At 36.7% G+C, this 14999-nt stretch overlaps 1 protein-coding gene across 5 annotated transcripts in view; it reads left to right on the plus strand.

Moving 5' to 3' along the window:
* CTNNA3 (catenin alpha 3) overlaps window positions 1-14999 on the plus strand; it is a 549510-nt gene that overhangs the window by 367387 nt on the left and 167124 nt on the right. For all 5 annotated transcript variants that reach the window (XM_030030142.2, XM_030030141.1, XM_030030143.2 and 2 more), the window contains one exon: window positions 9929-10085. In XM_030030142.2, coding sequence (XP_029886002.1) covers window positions 9929-10085 — 157 coding nt within the window. The remainder of the gene's footprint in view (window positions 1-9928; window positions 10086-14999) is intronic.

Below are 14999 nucleotides of genomic sequence, written 5' to 3' on the forward strand. Positions count from 1 at the left end.
CATATGTATGTTACTGCAGTACAAGTAATAATAATAAATTATGTCCTCGGCTAACTTCTGCTCAGAAGTGAAAGGAGATACTTGAAAACTATTAATTTAGCTCCTAGCAATATGCCCAAGCAGTAGAGCAGGAGGAAGAAGAACTTCCTGGTAATGTTTACCTGAACTGTGAGGTTTGTAGTGCAGAAATACAACGTTTGGGACAACATTTGGGGAAAAAGTAATGATAGGTAATGATGGAATTAGAACAGCCTAAATATCCTGTAATAAGATAGTAAGTAAGGCTATATTTAGTTGGCCAGCAACAAATTATAACCCTGTTTTAGATCAGGAAGCAGTGATGAAACAGTAACTTCAAATTAGTTTTGCTTTTATCTCTTGAGGTCAATTCAGCTGATGATAAATGTATACCATAAATGATAGTTGGAGTGAGGTAGAAAAGCTAAGCTCCATGAAGCCCAAGAAACTGGCTAAAACTTTTTCAGCTTGGTCTCTTGTTGGTAAGAATGTGAGAGCCCTGGTGTGAAGTATGTGTTTTTTCTTTTTTGATTTTCTTCCTTTTACAGGAAAAGAGAGTTTTAAAACCTCTTTATTTTACTTGTGTGATAATATATCCCTTCAAGTTTCTTACACCATATTGAGAATACCGTAGTCTAAATCATGCATGTTGTCCATTTTGGGGTTTTTGTAAGTAAGTGCCACTGGTGGCTTCGCTTTTTTTTTTTTTAATTTCTAGTTATATTTTGTTCTGAACATCAGACTATTAGTGATGCTCAAGTATTTCAAAGGATTTTAAACACATAAATCATAACATTTGTTAATAAAAAACAGATAAAGCTTCTTGCCAAGTTTGATTTTTCTAAAATAAATTTTAAAAAATATCAGATAATATGATTCAAAAAAAAGGACATGAGACTGATCTTAATGAACAGCATGGTATTGCACTCTTTGCATGAGCAAAACTGGCAGTTGCTTCTTGCTTGCTGTTTTTGTTCTATTGGATCTGAGGTGGATAAGCTTCTACAACACAAACACCAGAATGGTGAATGCCCCCTTTTTCAGTCATACTGGAAGTGTCCAGCAAAGACTCAAGTGAGTACAGGTTTCGAACTACTTACAAGTCTACACAAAGGAGCTTTTGATGGTTGCTGCTCCTAATTTAGTGAATCTTGGCTTTCAGGACAGTTCCAGATAGAACAAAGCTAATAGTGTACCTGTGCTTAACCAAGCTTTATCAGCCTTGCCTAATCATCAGGTCTGTCACCTTGACGTGGTTCCCAGGCAAAACAAAGACACGTGGTCTATATCCTGCTCTGCAACTTAGCTATGACAGGATTTTAATTTCAATAATATCAATGTGAATTGTTTTATGGAATGTAAGTATTCTCACACTTGTGGAAGCCACATTTATTCAAAGTGGAATTAAGTCTTTTCTTAGTAGGATATTGAGCATTAGAACAATGTGCCTTGGGAACCATAAAGAACATTGTCACCTGAAATATTTAATTCAGGATTAACTGCCTTTGTGTAGAACGTAACTTATTTAATCTCTAGCTCTAAACTTCCTGAGGGAAGCCTTAGGTAAGTTCTGTGGTTTGTGTTATTTAGGTAGTCAGACTAGATGATTTGTGGGTCTTGTGTAGCCTTAGAGTCCCTCAGTGTTTGTGTCAGTGCAATCTCTGTACTGTTAGATGAGGGTGCTGGCCTGCCTGTGCTGTCGTTTTTGCGTTTAATGAAGGTTTCAGGATTATTTCCAGAGATATCTGGAGTCATCTGGATTTCTAAATTCACCCATTTAATAAAGTTGACAGTTTTGGTGATCTTCCCAAGCAGTTTAGCTCTTTACTGCATTTGCCAAGATAAAAATTTTATGGTTCTTCTGATACTGAAGCAGCTTTTTACATAGTCTCGTCATTTTTGGCAGAGCCAATCCCCTGGTAAATCTACGAAAGCAAAGAATAAAATACAGGAAGAAAAAGACTTTATTGTATTCAACCAGAAATAGGGTTTGACTTTCAGATTATTCCTCTTACTGGAGGCTTGAACAGAAAAGTTAGAAATTACTTGTGTAGTATTTCAGTCTTGATGGACACATTTTAAAACCTAAACTGTTTAGTTAGTGTGGCAACTGAAAACAGGACCAATGTGACCTAAGGATTATTGAGGTGAAATTTTGAGCCCCTTGCTCAGAAAACTGATCCTGTGAAATTGGATCAAGCGTGATAGGAATGAAAACAGTGAAGTCTCAACTCCGTCAAATTTCTTACCTTTAGGAGAGTGTTGGGGGAGCTGCTGTAGAGCCAAACAGAAGTGGGCTTTTATGTATTACACTGTGTGTGGAAAGTTCTTGTATCTTTGGTGTTGATGTTGAAATAAAGAAACTGGAGATTATTTCTCATATGCAACTGTGAAATATCCAAACGTGGTCAGATGTACAGATCCTGTTTTGGTTTAACAAGCTCAGAGGGTATTTAATTGGGTTCTAGTACTTGGCCACATTTTCCTCCATCTTTGTAGCCCATCTCCTGGACCCTTTGGGCAGCAGACAGTGGTATAGTTGTATAGCCAGTACTCTCCATGCCTTATTGGTAGCTCATGTAGTAGACTGTTAGGTGTATGGAGGAGGGAACCAAATACTTGCAAATCGTGCAGAAATCTGTGAGTTGCAAAGCTTAGCTTTGTGAGGACTCCTGTGCATGTTACTCACTGGCAGTGTGAGAAAGCATCCCAGTTACACTCTTTCTGAAAGCTGTTTGCAAGTTTACCCATCTTGCAGCATGATGTAGGAAGCAGGTCTGAAATCAGAGCCACAAAGGCAGAACAGATCTGTTCCTTCTGTGTTGGCCAAGTAGTATTTCTTCCTGCCTGCTTCAGATCTGTGCAGTCCGCATCCTAGAAACAAAATTTGGGCTGGATCTCCACCTGGCAGAAGCTCAAAGTCTGTATTGTAAAGTCCCTGGCATGTACAGGGATTGGCAGTGAATTGATTTTTGGGTGTGTTTTACATCTTAAAAAAATGTCATGATTTACATAGAAATATGTGCTGGTTGCTTGAAACATGCTCTCCAAAAAGTACTCAGTTTTGAGGCTTAACTAGTAATGGCAAGTGTTTATTTACTTTGTAACATTTTCAAATGTTTACAGTTAGTATTGGAAAAAAATATTAATTACAAATTAATCATCCCAATTCTTTTAAAAATGTCCCACAGGATGTAGGTGATGCCTGTTTGATGCCAGCCTTGATGCCTTTTCTTCCTGGCAGTATTAGAACTTCTGCTCTTCTGTACTGTAACATGTTTGTTACCAACTCAGGAAACCACTTCATTTCAGCTCTATTTTGATGTCATATTGATGTCATATGTAGTCCACTTTCCCGCTCCTCTTTCTTCCACCAATACAGGATCAGCTCTTCCATGGTTTAGAGATACAAAATATTCCTGGCAGATGTTTTAACACCTGCTCTTAAGTACCTCCAGTGATGGAGAGTTTAGAGCCTATCCTGGCAGTCTGTTTTTGAGCATAGTAACTGTCCCTTCAGTTAGGCATTATATTTAAAGAACAAACAAGAAAACCCACAACATAAAAAACTAAACAGCCTTGTCTCTTTGCTGCAGTTCTGTTCAGTACTTCCTGACCTGTTCCTGGCAGCAGAGATTGCAGTTTTATTTTTCCCTACTGAGAAGCTGCCTTTTATGAATATGAAAATTGTCATATATCCCCTCACTTTTATACTACAGTTTACGTATGCTGCCAGTACTACTAGTCCTTTCTATCACAGGCTTTCCTGTAACAAATCTGCGACATAAAGGATTGCTAGTAATAGGCGGACCAAAATGGTGAAGGTGGCCTTCTTGTTGCTAATGTACCAGCATATACTTGTCTATTAAGTATCTTGCAAAGTCTTTTTATGGCTTTTTCCAGGACCAATGTGCAATTTGAACTTTCTTCCTTTTTTAGAAAGCGGAAGGTAACTTGGAATGTGTTTTATTGGGGATGTTGGTTTTATTCTTCTCTTCTTCTTCTCTTCCTCTGCTTTTTAATTCTCACCCACTTGTGTACACGGACATTGTCCTGTTGTTTCTATGTTGCATGTTTTCTGGGTATAATTTGGGAATAGTTATAAGCACCCAACATTAAGAATGTCGCTTGCTTTATAAATTCTTGGTCTTTGTGTTTACTGAAATTTTTCTTCTTTTTCTTGTGACATATTGTGTTCTGGCTGATGAAGACAAAGCTTAAGGTAGAGTAGGAAGAATTACGTAAGTGTAAATGCTTATCAGTATGGGCTGTATCTTAGAAGAACAGAGTCTTGTCTCAAGGACAAAGGAAACAGAGTTTTCTACCAATTCCTAAAATTACTAATTCCTAAAATGGTTAAACTGCTAATATTATTTAAAAAAAAATACATGGAAGTACACTATTACTACACTGAATTTTCTGTTTGTGTATTCTACACTTCATATAGAAAGACCATCACAGGTAGCATTGTCTCTCAACCAAAGAAGTTTGGGCACTGAGCTGAAGCTTGGTAAGGTTGCTTTTGTTCTGCAGAAGTTTCTGTGAGGAGCTGAAGGATGTGATATGTACTGTCACCAGAAGTGGTACTCCTGAAGTACCAATGCAGAGTTGTTTTAAAACCATGGTCTGCCTGCAAGTCTTGAGTCACCATGTTTTCTTCCTCATTTTCCATGTCTGGGAGTTAAAATCAGGCATTAATGAGAAGGCCTTATGTCTCTAGTCTACATTTGGGAGAATAGTGTTTAGGAACTGAAAGCTCAGTGTATTTTAAAGGGGATAAGGGAAAGGGTATTAGTGCAGGCCCTTTCCTACTTCAGTTTGTCCATTCATATGTGCATCTGTGGGATTTTTTATTAGTTTTACCAAGTCAGTTGGAATAGCCACAGTCTGTAGTTCCTTACAGATGAGAAATTAAGTTGTCGTAGCAAATAAAAACTTCCGTTTTATCCTATTGTCAAAGTGCCTTCAATCGAATAGAAACCTTAAGCAATGGACTCCATCACCACAGGTCCTGAGAAATGTGGTAACAAAATTGAAAAGATGATCTGAAGTCTAGTTCATAAACTGCTTACAGTTGCATCTTTGGAATTTTAAGCATTTGTTTTAATAAACAAAGGAAGTAGTTTGTATTACTGGTGAAATTGGAAGTCAGTTAAGACTGGCTTTAGCATAATGTGTTATTGCCTACTTTGAAGTATTTATGCAAAGTGTGTGTTTAGTGCCAAAGGTAGTATTATAACAGAAGAAAATGCTGAACACTTACCTTAATAAAAATGAACCCTCATAAGCTCTTAAATTCCCTGGTTTAACTCTTTGGGGGGGGGGGGGAATGTGTACTTGCAGAGCCTTCAGTAGAAGCAATGTACATAAACGGAAATTTAAGCCTTCAGCAGCTTGACTGATCTGTTGACGTATTTGAGAAGCCAGAAGCAATTGGCTATCCAAGCATAAATAAATGTCTACAGGAAGACACCCTGTGTTTCTGAAGCGGTCCTGCAAATGAATAGTGCATGTGGGAATGTAGGCAGAAGGTTTATAATGGTAGATTGCTTATGCCTAGGAGATAGACACCTTTGTTGGTGTCTTTGAATAGGGCTTCAAAGTCCCTGGTGACTCATTTTTAATGTCTACGTTCTGATGAGGTATAAATGATCAGCCTTTTCATCTACGTCAGCATTGCTATGCTATTACTATTTTTCAGATGTTAGAAACAACGTGTGATTTTAGCAGTGGTCTAAGCTGCACTCAACATTCATTTGTGAGAGCTTCTTTTTTAATCACCTGGAAGTTACTGTGACTCTCTCCTGCATTTTATTGGATGAGAGAATGTTACTTACAAACTAAAATGTAGGGCACAGTCTGCGCATTCAGTATTTTAACTGTATATGTTTCCTGGCAATTGCATTTAAAAAAACCACAATAAATGAGAGTGGGGAACTGCGGTTGTGTTGTTCGCATAAGAGACATAAATGGTGTGCCCACTTTTAGGGGTAGAATCATACACCATCAAGACATACCTGCTGCCAGATGATACAGCTGATAAATGCTTTTGCTGCAGATTTTGTAGATCTGGAGTATGGATAAAATAAAATTGTACAACATGTAACAAAGGAGCTATATTGAAAGGATGTCTGAAAATTATGGGGAAAACTATTTAGCATAAAGCAAATTATAATCAGAAGAGGAAAAAGAGTAGTCAGTTTAAGTCCTTACTGGGCCTGGCTAGAGCAGTGTTCTGTCACCTGCTTATAATGCCTACTGTTTTAAAAGTCAGGGGCTTTGTTTTAAGGATACTGCATGAAATCAGACTTCTTTCAAATGAACCTTTAGACTTCATTATGTATGTTCTTGTGAGCTGAACTTTTTCAAAATATTGTTTCATGGGCAAAGTGCTGAAACCATAGCTGATGGTAGTGGGGTTTGAGGCGCTTTTGATTTTTATTCTTTTATTTTAAAGATCATTGCATATTATCTGAGGTGCGGATCAAGTAATTGTATTATTGTTGTTGTTGTTATTATTGTTGTTGTTATTAACAGATATTTTTAAAACAACAACTGTGCAGCTTTAAAAAAAAGACTGATCAGACGCAGGACTTTCAAACTGTAATTCCTCAACTGCTCAGCACTTTTTTCCTATAGCATGCACTTTTTGCCTTTAATCAGAATTAACTTGATTCTTTACTTAGGTTCTTTAGTAAAGTTTTAAAATTTTTTTTCCAGGTATGGGTAGTTTGATAACATGTTTTTTTAAGATAGCTGCGTGGTGCTCTGCTGTATATATGAAGGCAGAATACATTGTCAAAAAGCTGCAAGTCTAATGAATTAAATAATTTGGGTATTAGTAATCCGGAAAATGGGGAGAATGACAACTTCAGCTTTTTTCAGTATATTTTGCGGTTTTCAGCATAACCTTGCAGTTGTTTTGTCAAAATAGGAAGGTTTCTGCAGTGTACATTGCCACACATTCAATAGTAATTCTGAGATGGTGGGGCTCCTGATGGGTTACATTTAGACAACAATTAAACAGTGTTTAAATATATTTATTATGTCATTATTTAAAATCAAGTAACATCTTTATGATAATTCCATTCTTGTTTTACGAAAATATGTAGTAAATCATTCTGGTATGTTGGTGTAATACTTCATGTTGATGCTCTTTTATGCATTGGATGACATGTTAATAATGTCTTCCTCAGTTCAGCAATTAGTGTGCTTGATATTTTAATCTTAAGAAAATTACTGTTGTTGTGTTAGAGAATTTAGGGTAAATGGAGAGCTTTTTGCCTGCAGAAAGTTGAGTTAGTGTTTTTTGGTTGATTTGGGTTTTTTTTGTTGTCATATGGTTTTGTTGTGTGGTGTTGGTTTTTTGGTTGGTGTTTGTTTTGTTTGTTTTTTAATTTTTTGACTTCCTGCAATTTAAAGATTTTTCTTTGCTTTTCATCATGCACATAGAGTAGTTTATTTATTTCATCTCTGCAGCTACTCTCTGTTTCTCTTCAGGCTTTCTTGTCTAGTCTGACTTCATTTTTTTCAGTATTTTCTCACAGTTTTATGTTTTTTAGAACTGTGATGATGATATTGCTGTTCTGTCTTCAGTGGGAGGGAGACTCTTTGTGTCTTTCTAGAAGTATGGGGCCCCCAAATGGATAGGGTTTTCCACTTAAAAAAATTATAGTGCAAAAGTAGAGCAAAACACATGCTTCAGGTTTTTTCAGGTATTTCTTCTGTGTTTACTTCTCAGACTGTTGGTTTCTCCGACAGTACCTTATTTTTTGCAACCACTTGGCGTGGTGGACTTGTATTTATTGACTGATGCACTGTAAATGCAGAAGCATTTTTGCAGGCTACCTGTCTGCTTGGCTCCAATTCTAAATTTGTTTTGTTTATTGGGATTTTTTTCTTTTTTTCTTGCTGGAGAATAGAATGCTTTTATATTTGTACTTATGGGACAGAATTCTATTTTTTACATCGCTTGTGGAGTGGTGAAGAAATCTTATCCTTTTCTTCATTGTAGTTGCATACTCTCTGCCTTCTCCAACTGTCTGGTAAAGTAATAAGCACGTGGTCTATTATTCTTATCAAAATCATTAGTAAAAAGACTCAATCCCAGCAGTATTCTTGTGAAAGCCTAATTGCGTATGTTTCTTCATTATGAGAGTGCAAATATTAGCAAGTTTGTCATCATTTAAATTTCACCACCTGTGTAAGTTCATGGGATATGTAAAAATACCAACCAAACAAAACTGATTACAAATTTAGCTTATGGTCCAGAACAGGCTCAAGAGGATTGATATTATTGTAAAGACACATCAGATGGGCTCAGGATGAGGAATTTCCTAGTTCTTATTCTTTGGTGCAATGACTCGATTACAGTGGCAGGATATACAGGAATGTTTAATGAGTCTACGTTGTCAGCACTGGGGATTAGTGTGGCACATTGTTTTTATTCTTCCCATTTTTTGCTTTACATGGTGTTTTGTTGTCTTAAAACCATTCTCCGCTTGATAAATAAGCAATATTGGGAAGGGGAGAAAAGGCTAGTGTAGGGTTAATGTTTAGCTTCTACCTGGGATATGTATTAGTTTAATTTAAATAATGTTTACAGATATCAACAAAAAGCCCTATTAGCAAAAAAATCTCACTAGCTAATTAACTGATTGAAGAGGTATCTATAGAAGTAATCACTTTAGGACCAGTATTTCCATCTTCAATTTCCAACTTCTACCTTTTTTAATGAGAACATAGTTTCTATTTTTAGCCCTAACTGATGTAGAAATACCAGCCTGCTGCTTTTACATGGATGCGGTATGTGTTATGTCCCATGCCACTGATCCTAAAAGAGGTCTCTCTTGTCCTGGCAAAACTTTCCACTTTTACATGACCGAGGCTGATAATACTCTTCCAGTGAAGATAGTCCATAATAAGTTGTGTGGTAACAGTTGTTACAGATTTTAAACTCAAAACGAAAGTGATACATGCCATGTTGGTATCTGTGTGCTTTTAGTGTGTGTAAGTAAAAACCTCCTTGTATGATACCTAGCTGTTGTGGTTTAACCCCAGCCAGCAGCTAAGCGCCACGCAGCCGCTTGCTCACTTCCCTCCCACCCAGTGGGATGGGGGAGAGAATCGGAAAAAAAACAACCAACCAGTAAAGTTGTGGGTTGAGATAAGAGCAGTTTAATGAAACAGAAAAGAAGAAACTAATAATGATAACACTAATAAAATGACAAGAGTAATAATAAAAGGATTGGAATAGTCAAAACAAGTGATGCACAATGCAATTGCTCACCACGTGCTGACCGACGCCCAGTTAGTCCCTGAGTGGCAATTCCCCCACCCCCGGTCCCTCCAGTTTATATACTGGTCATGACGTCACATGCTATGGAATATTCCTTTGGCCAGTTTGGGCCAGCTGTCCTGCCTGTGTCCCCTCCCAACTTCTTGTGCCCCTCCGGCCTTCTTGTTGGTTGGGCATCAGAAGCTGAAAAAAATCCTTGACCTTAGACTAGGCGTTACTTGGCAACAACTGAAAACATCAGTGTTATCGACATTCTTCTCCTACCTAACTCAAAAACATAGCACTGTACCAGCTACTAGGAAGACAATTAACTCTGTCGCAGCTGAAACCAGGACACTTGCAAACTGGAATAGTGTGAATTCTCCAACTGAAACTAAAACTTTGGGATTTTTGCTATCCTATTCCATTAGCTGCTTTATTTACGAAGCTAAAATGGAAGTTGGCCTAAGCAACAGCTGACTGATATTCCTGCTGAGAACAGAAACAAAAGCTGAGCTACGCTTTTGCTTAGAGAACAGAAACGCTGCTCTGCAATTTTAAGTAAAACATAAAATTTTGTTTCTGAAGACATAATTAATTAGATGTTGGGTTTTGTGTTTATTTTTGGTACAGGTTATTAATGCTGCTTTAGCTCTTGCTGCCAGACCAAAAAGTCAAGTTGTGAAAAACAACATGGAGATGTATAGGAGTACATGGGAGAATCACATCCATGTTCTTACTGAAGCTGTGGATGATATAACAAGTATTGATGATTTTCTTGCTGTATCAGGTATGATAATTTTCAGAATCTGATTATTCTTTTATATGCTTTGAAAACTTTTCATAACATTTCATTAGGAAACTAGTGGAAGATTAGATTGTGTAAGGTTTTGTGAAGCTGTTTCTTCTGTTTAAGATGTCCCCACACAGTAGATATTTCAACTCTGCACAATGTAGAGCTGGGTAGAAGTTAGTTGAGCAAACTCGGTGCATGAAGCAGAATGGGTATGTTACAGTGGGTACATTTATCCATCCTCACAGGTTCATTTAGCTTTAAGTTTCAAAATCCTCTCTGCTGCTGTGAGAAGTCTCCTTCTAGAAAAGGAAGTGCATATCAGTGTGCATATACATAAAACAGGAGATTCTTACAAAGTCCTGTGTTCCAATTACTGTGGAATGCACTGCAGCATTTCCAGAATTTTCAGAGTTACGAATATTTGTCAAGCAAAATGTAGTTATAAATCTCTTCACTGAAGAGACCTTTGATAGCAGTAAACTGTATTTACTGAAGCAGTGAGTATCTTCAACATTTAAACAGAAGATAGAAAACAGTTGTTTTACTTCTTGCAGTTTAAAGGTCCCAATTCTATGTTTTTGACTTCTGTTAGTGTAACCTGGACGGGAATGAAAAATTTGTCTCATCTTTATTAAATGTGGTTTAATTTTTGTGTTTCCTTTTGGCCAGCCACCCCTGCGCTTGCCCATTTTTTCCTGGACATGTCCATTGGGCTTAATTTTATGTGTTAGGATTATTTGGTTTATGCAGCAATATAGCACGTGAATAGTTCTGCAGATGTCAGTAGTTTGAAACCATTGTAAGTGAAGTCAGAATTCTAGGTTTATTTTCCCAAATTATTCTTTGCTCATTAAACATGAGGGTAGACCCTTGTCTAAAAGGGGACTCAGCTTGGATATTCATTGCTCTAAAGCTTACTTGTGTATTTTCAAAAATAACACCTTTACTGTGGTAACTGGAAGCTGCTGTACTGGAGTTCCCATAACTGAGTTGTGTTTTTTCCTTGTGATCAGGATGTGGGTACTACAGCGCAGAAACCGTAAGCAGAGATGGCTGTTCAGGCCCTTTCTGGGTCTGCCGATGCTGGATGCAGACTTTTCCTCAGAGCATGAAAGTTCTCCTTGCTTTATAGTGGTCAGTTGGTATACCTAGCAAGTGATGTAGGTCTGAATGTAGAAGAATTTACTGCAAATAGCACAAGTTGGTTATTCATTGAGCTATTCTCTTACGTGTATCTCAGCATCTTAGTACAGAAGAACATAACCAGAGAATTATTTCTTCCCCCTGTGTAAGTTAGCCTTTAATGGAAACCAATTATGAACCTTCCTGTTGCTTATAGGGTCTGGGAGGTTGCAAATCTTTCCTCTTGGACTGAAACTGAAATACAGCAGGTATTACTATAGCTGTTAATAAAGAGATGAAACGAGTCAACTGCTAATGAAGTAAATACAGGAATCTTTTTAACCTGCTGTGAAAGCTCCTGAGTTTTAGAGTTCTTTTCAAATTCATTGAGCTGAACGTTTCTTTTTAACTATACAACTGTGATTCATTTAAATGGCACATTGCAGATATTTTTTCAAAATTCCCTTGAATTGAGGAATGAAGTTAGACATTCCAATAATAGTTGGGGAAAAAAATCTGTCATTGGGCAGATACTCTTCAGAGTAGACTCCTGGCTTTTTGGTGTATTTTGTATTCTTTGGTTGAGCACAGTTGAATGATTGACAACATTTCACAGTAAGTAAAAGCAGAAGCTGTAACTTAAGTAGTAGTGATGTGTAGGCCTACATACCATGAGGTCCAAAAAAGTAAACATTCATATATTTGCTCTAAACTATGTGTAGAGCATCTTCTGTAAGCTTTGGTAGATCCTTTTGGCACATGTTAATTTAATTCATTTAACTTCAAGTGTCATGCTTGTTCTTAAGTGATCTGCTGAGTAGATATTTCCCTATGGCAGTGTCATCTACTTGCTTTGGGAAGATTATTATTATTATTTTTTAATTAGCTCATGTACAAAGAAGTAATTATTAAGACTAATTATAAGGAATGATGCAAGCCACTCTCTGTCTACTCCTCAGTGTATTAGCACCATTACTGTGTTCTGAGGGAGTAAAACATTCATATATTGCTCTGTCTAAACAGAAAAGTTAAATGTGTAATAGAAGATGGTATCTAACTTTTTTGGAAATTACATGGTAATTAGGGAAGATAAGGTGCGTTGGGTGTTTTGCATCATGTTTGAGATGAAAGGAATATAAGAACAGATTTATAATGCCTCTGTTTTTTCTATGGAAAATGGTATTCTACACCATCCGCCAACATGGGCATATTGGTGGAAAAATGTTTTTTAAATTGCATCATTCAGAATTGATACTGTGCTGTCTCAGAGTGTCAGATATTCACATTTGAGTTGAATGGCTGAGTTTGCAGCCCCGACTGCATCCTCCAGGTTGGCGAGGGAAGTGATTAGTCCTGTAGTGTTAAAATCATATAATATATATGATATTCAAATATAATATAATAGAATATTCAAAAATATAGTATACTTTTTTGTAAATAGGGTAAACACACCTTCCCTAGTAATTCTGCTGATTCAGAGTTCTAAATAATACAGCATAATTGCCTACTTAAAAACTGTTTTAAAATTACATCTCCAATTGATTGATAGGTCAGATTTTTTCTACCAGATACAAAATGTACTTCCTAAACCTGTTAAAAGTTGGGAATATGTATTTTTTGGTTTACATTATGTATCTCCTTTTCACATAGTGTCACCTGAGCCTTGGATGGCAAGTCATTCTATAAAATGATGTTATTCTGTGTTACTGATGATTTGGAGGGTAAATTAGTACTTCCAGCTGTGTTTCTGCTATGGGCATTTTTAAGGTACAATGTAACTCAGGTTAATGTCACGGCGAAAATTTTGTGCAGAGCTCAGTAGCAAGTGGATTAATCCCTGTGTTTCTTGAAGCCAGGATGTTAGGTTTCTGTCCTTAAAATAAGCTGAATAAGGGAGCCATAGCTGAGAGGATGGGAAGGAACTGAGCTCCCCATGAAAAGGTGTTCTTGTGACTCTTTGCAAGCCAGTTGTGGGGTTGCTGAATCAAAATGTACGCATGCAGGAAAACCATGTCTCTCCTGTTGTGGTACATGTCCTTCTGTGATGTAGCACTGGGGGAAGGAGAACTCTGTGGCAGAACAAAAAGGCTGAATTGTGAGCACTTGAAAGGCTGGGCAGGGGGCGGGGTGTTGTTGTTTTTTGGTTGGTTGGGTTTTTGGTTTGTTTTGGTTTTGGTTTTTTTTGTTTAAAGTGCTAATAAATGAGATTTACTGTATGTGCTAATAATGCTGTTCTTATTTTTCTCAGTGTGTTGGTCTCCCCTTTTCAGATTCACCTATCCTCATGAAACTGGATTTTTTGTTTGTTTCCGTTGTAGTTTATTCTTGCTACTTATTTGTATGTGGTACTGTGTTCAAAGGAAAACTAGCATAAGACAAAAAAAGAGATGAAGTCAGGTCTTTACAAGTGAAAAAGAGGTCTAATTGCAAATAGCCAGTTTAAATGAAGGTCTGTTCCTTATAAAGCAAAGCAAGAGTTAATGAATTGTATAGAAAATGTCATTGCAATTCTGAACCATTTTAAATGATGATACCATAGTTCATAGATTTGTTATACCTTCTAAAAACAGAGAATCAGTTTCAGCCTATCAGTTTCGGATAGTTAATTTATGCAAGGAAGAATGTGGGTATTAATCTTTACAACCCACTGTCATTAAGTTTAGAAAATACCGTCACCCGTTTATCATGATGATGTGATGTTTTTAGATTCATATATAAGTAAACTGAAATGTGCTATTGCATTTGATGCATGAATTTCCAGGAAACTAGTTTTGATATGCTTGTAATTTTGTTTATGTTGGTAAATCTTAAGTTTTATCTTCAACTCTGGTCTCGTAAACTGACTCTTCAGTGTCTCTTTCCTGATACAATTAGGCTGAAAACATAGTTTGTGATGTTCATTTTCTCCTGTTGATTCTTCTGTGTTATTTTAATACCCTGTATTCAAAACTAGATGAATAAACGTTTTTGGATATAGATGGAAAATCTGAAATGTCAGTATTTCCTTCCTTTGCATGTATGTGTTGCTCTCCTGATGATGGTGTGTAATTGCAATGACATGTTAATTGCAATTGTTAAGTATTTTAATATTATTATAAGTTAGAAAATCAGTAAGAGAAGAGTTAGATCTCTTAGTCCAAGAGTTAACTTCTACAAGGACTATATTGGCAAGAAAAGTGTCAAAAGTGTGTTTATATGTACAAAATTCTCAGGACCTGTGATTTTTCCTTTCTGTTGTCTTCTTGAAGAGCTTGAATGGCAGACCCCTGTGCTGCTTTTCTGTCTTCAATGTCCTTGCCCAAACTACGATTATTTCATCTACTGAACCTTCTCTCCAGCCTTCTAAACTGTCTTGAGTTTTGGTCTGTCATATTTACAATATCACTATGCTTAAATCCTTATAAGATTAGCTCCTCTTTTGCTAAAATCGAAGTTTCGTGTTTTCATAAAAACATTTCCTTGTTCATCTCTTTTCTCATCCCTCCTCATGTATGCATAAATCCTCTTTTTTCATGTCCTGTATGCAAATAACATAGACCCTTCCTGTTGTGTTCTCAGTGTAATGATGTCTCTGTGCTCTGTCCTTTCAAATACCTCCTTAAAATACAATTTGTCTAAAGTGCATTTTGCCTCTTTTAATCTCATAAACACTTTAAATTGATGTGTTTTTTTTTAAGGTAAATGCATTCCAGATAATGGGTAATAAGTCATTAGATGTTGAGATGGTTTTGTCTGATGTCCAGTTTGTTGTGTCTCCACCAGAAAATCTGTTACTTGCCATTTACC

This window comes from Aquila chrysaetos, chromosome 11 (genome assembly GCF_900496995.4).
Source record: "Aquila chrysaetos chrysaetos chromosome 11, bAquChr1.4, whole genome shotgun sequence".
NCBI lineage: Eukaryota > Metazoa > Chordata > Aves > Accipitriformes > Accipitridae > Aquila > Aquila chrysaetos.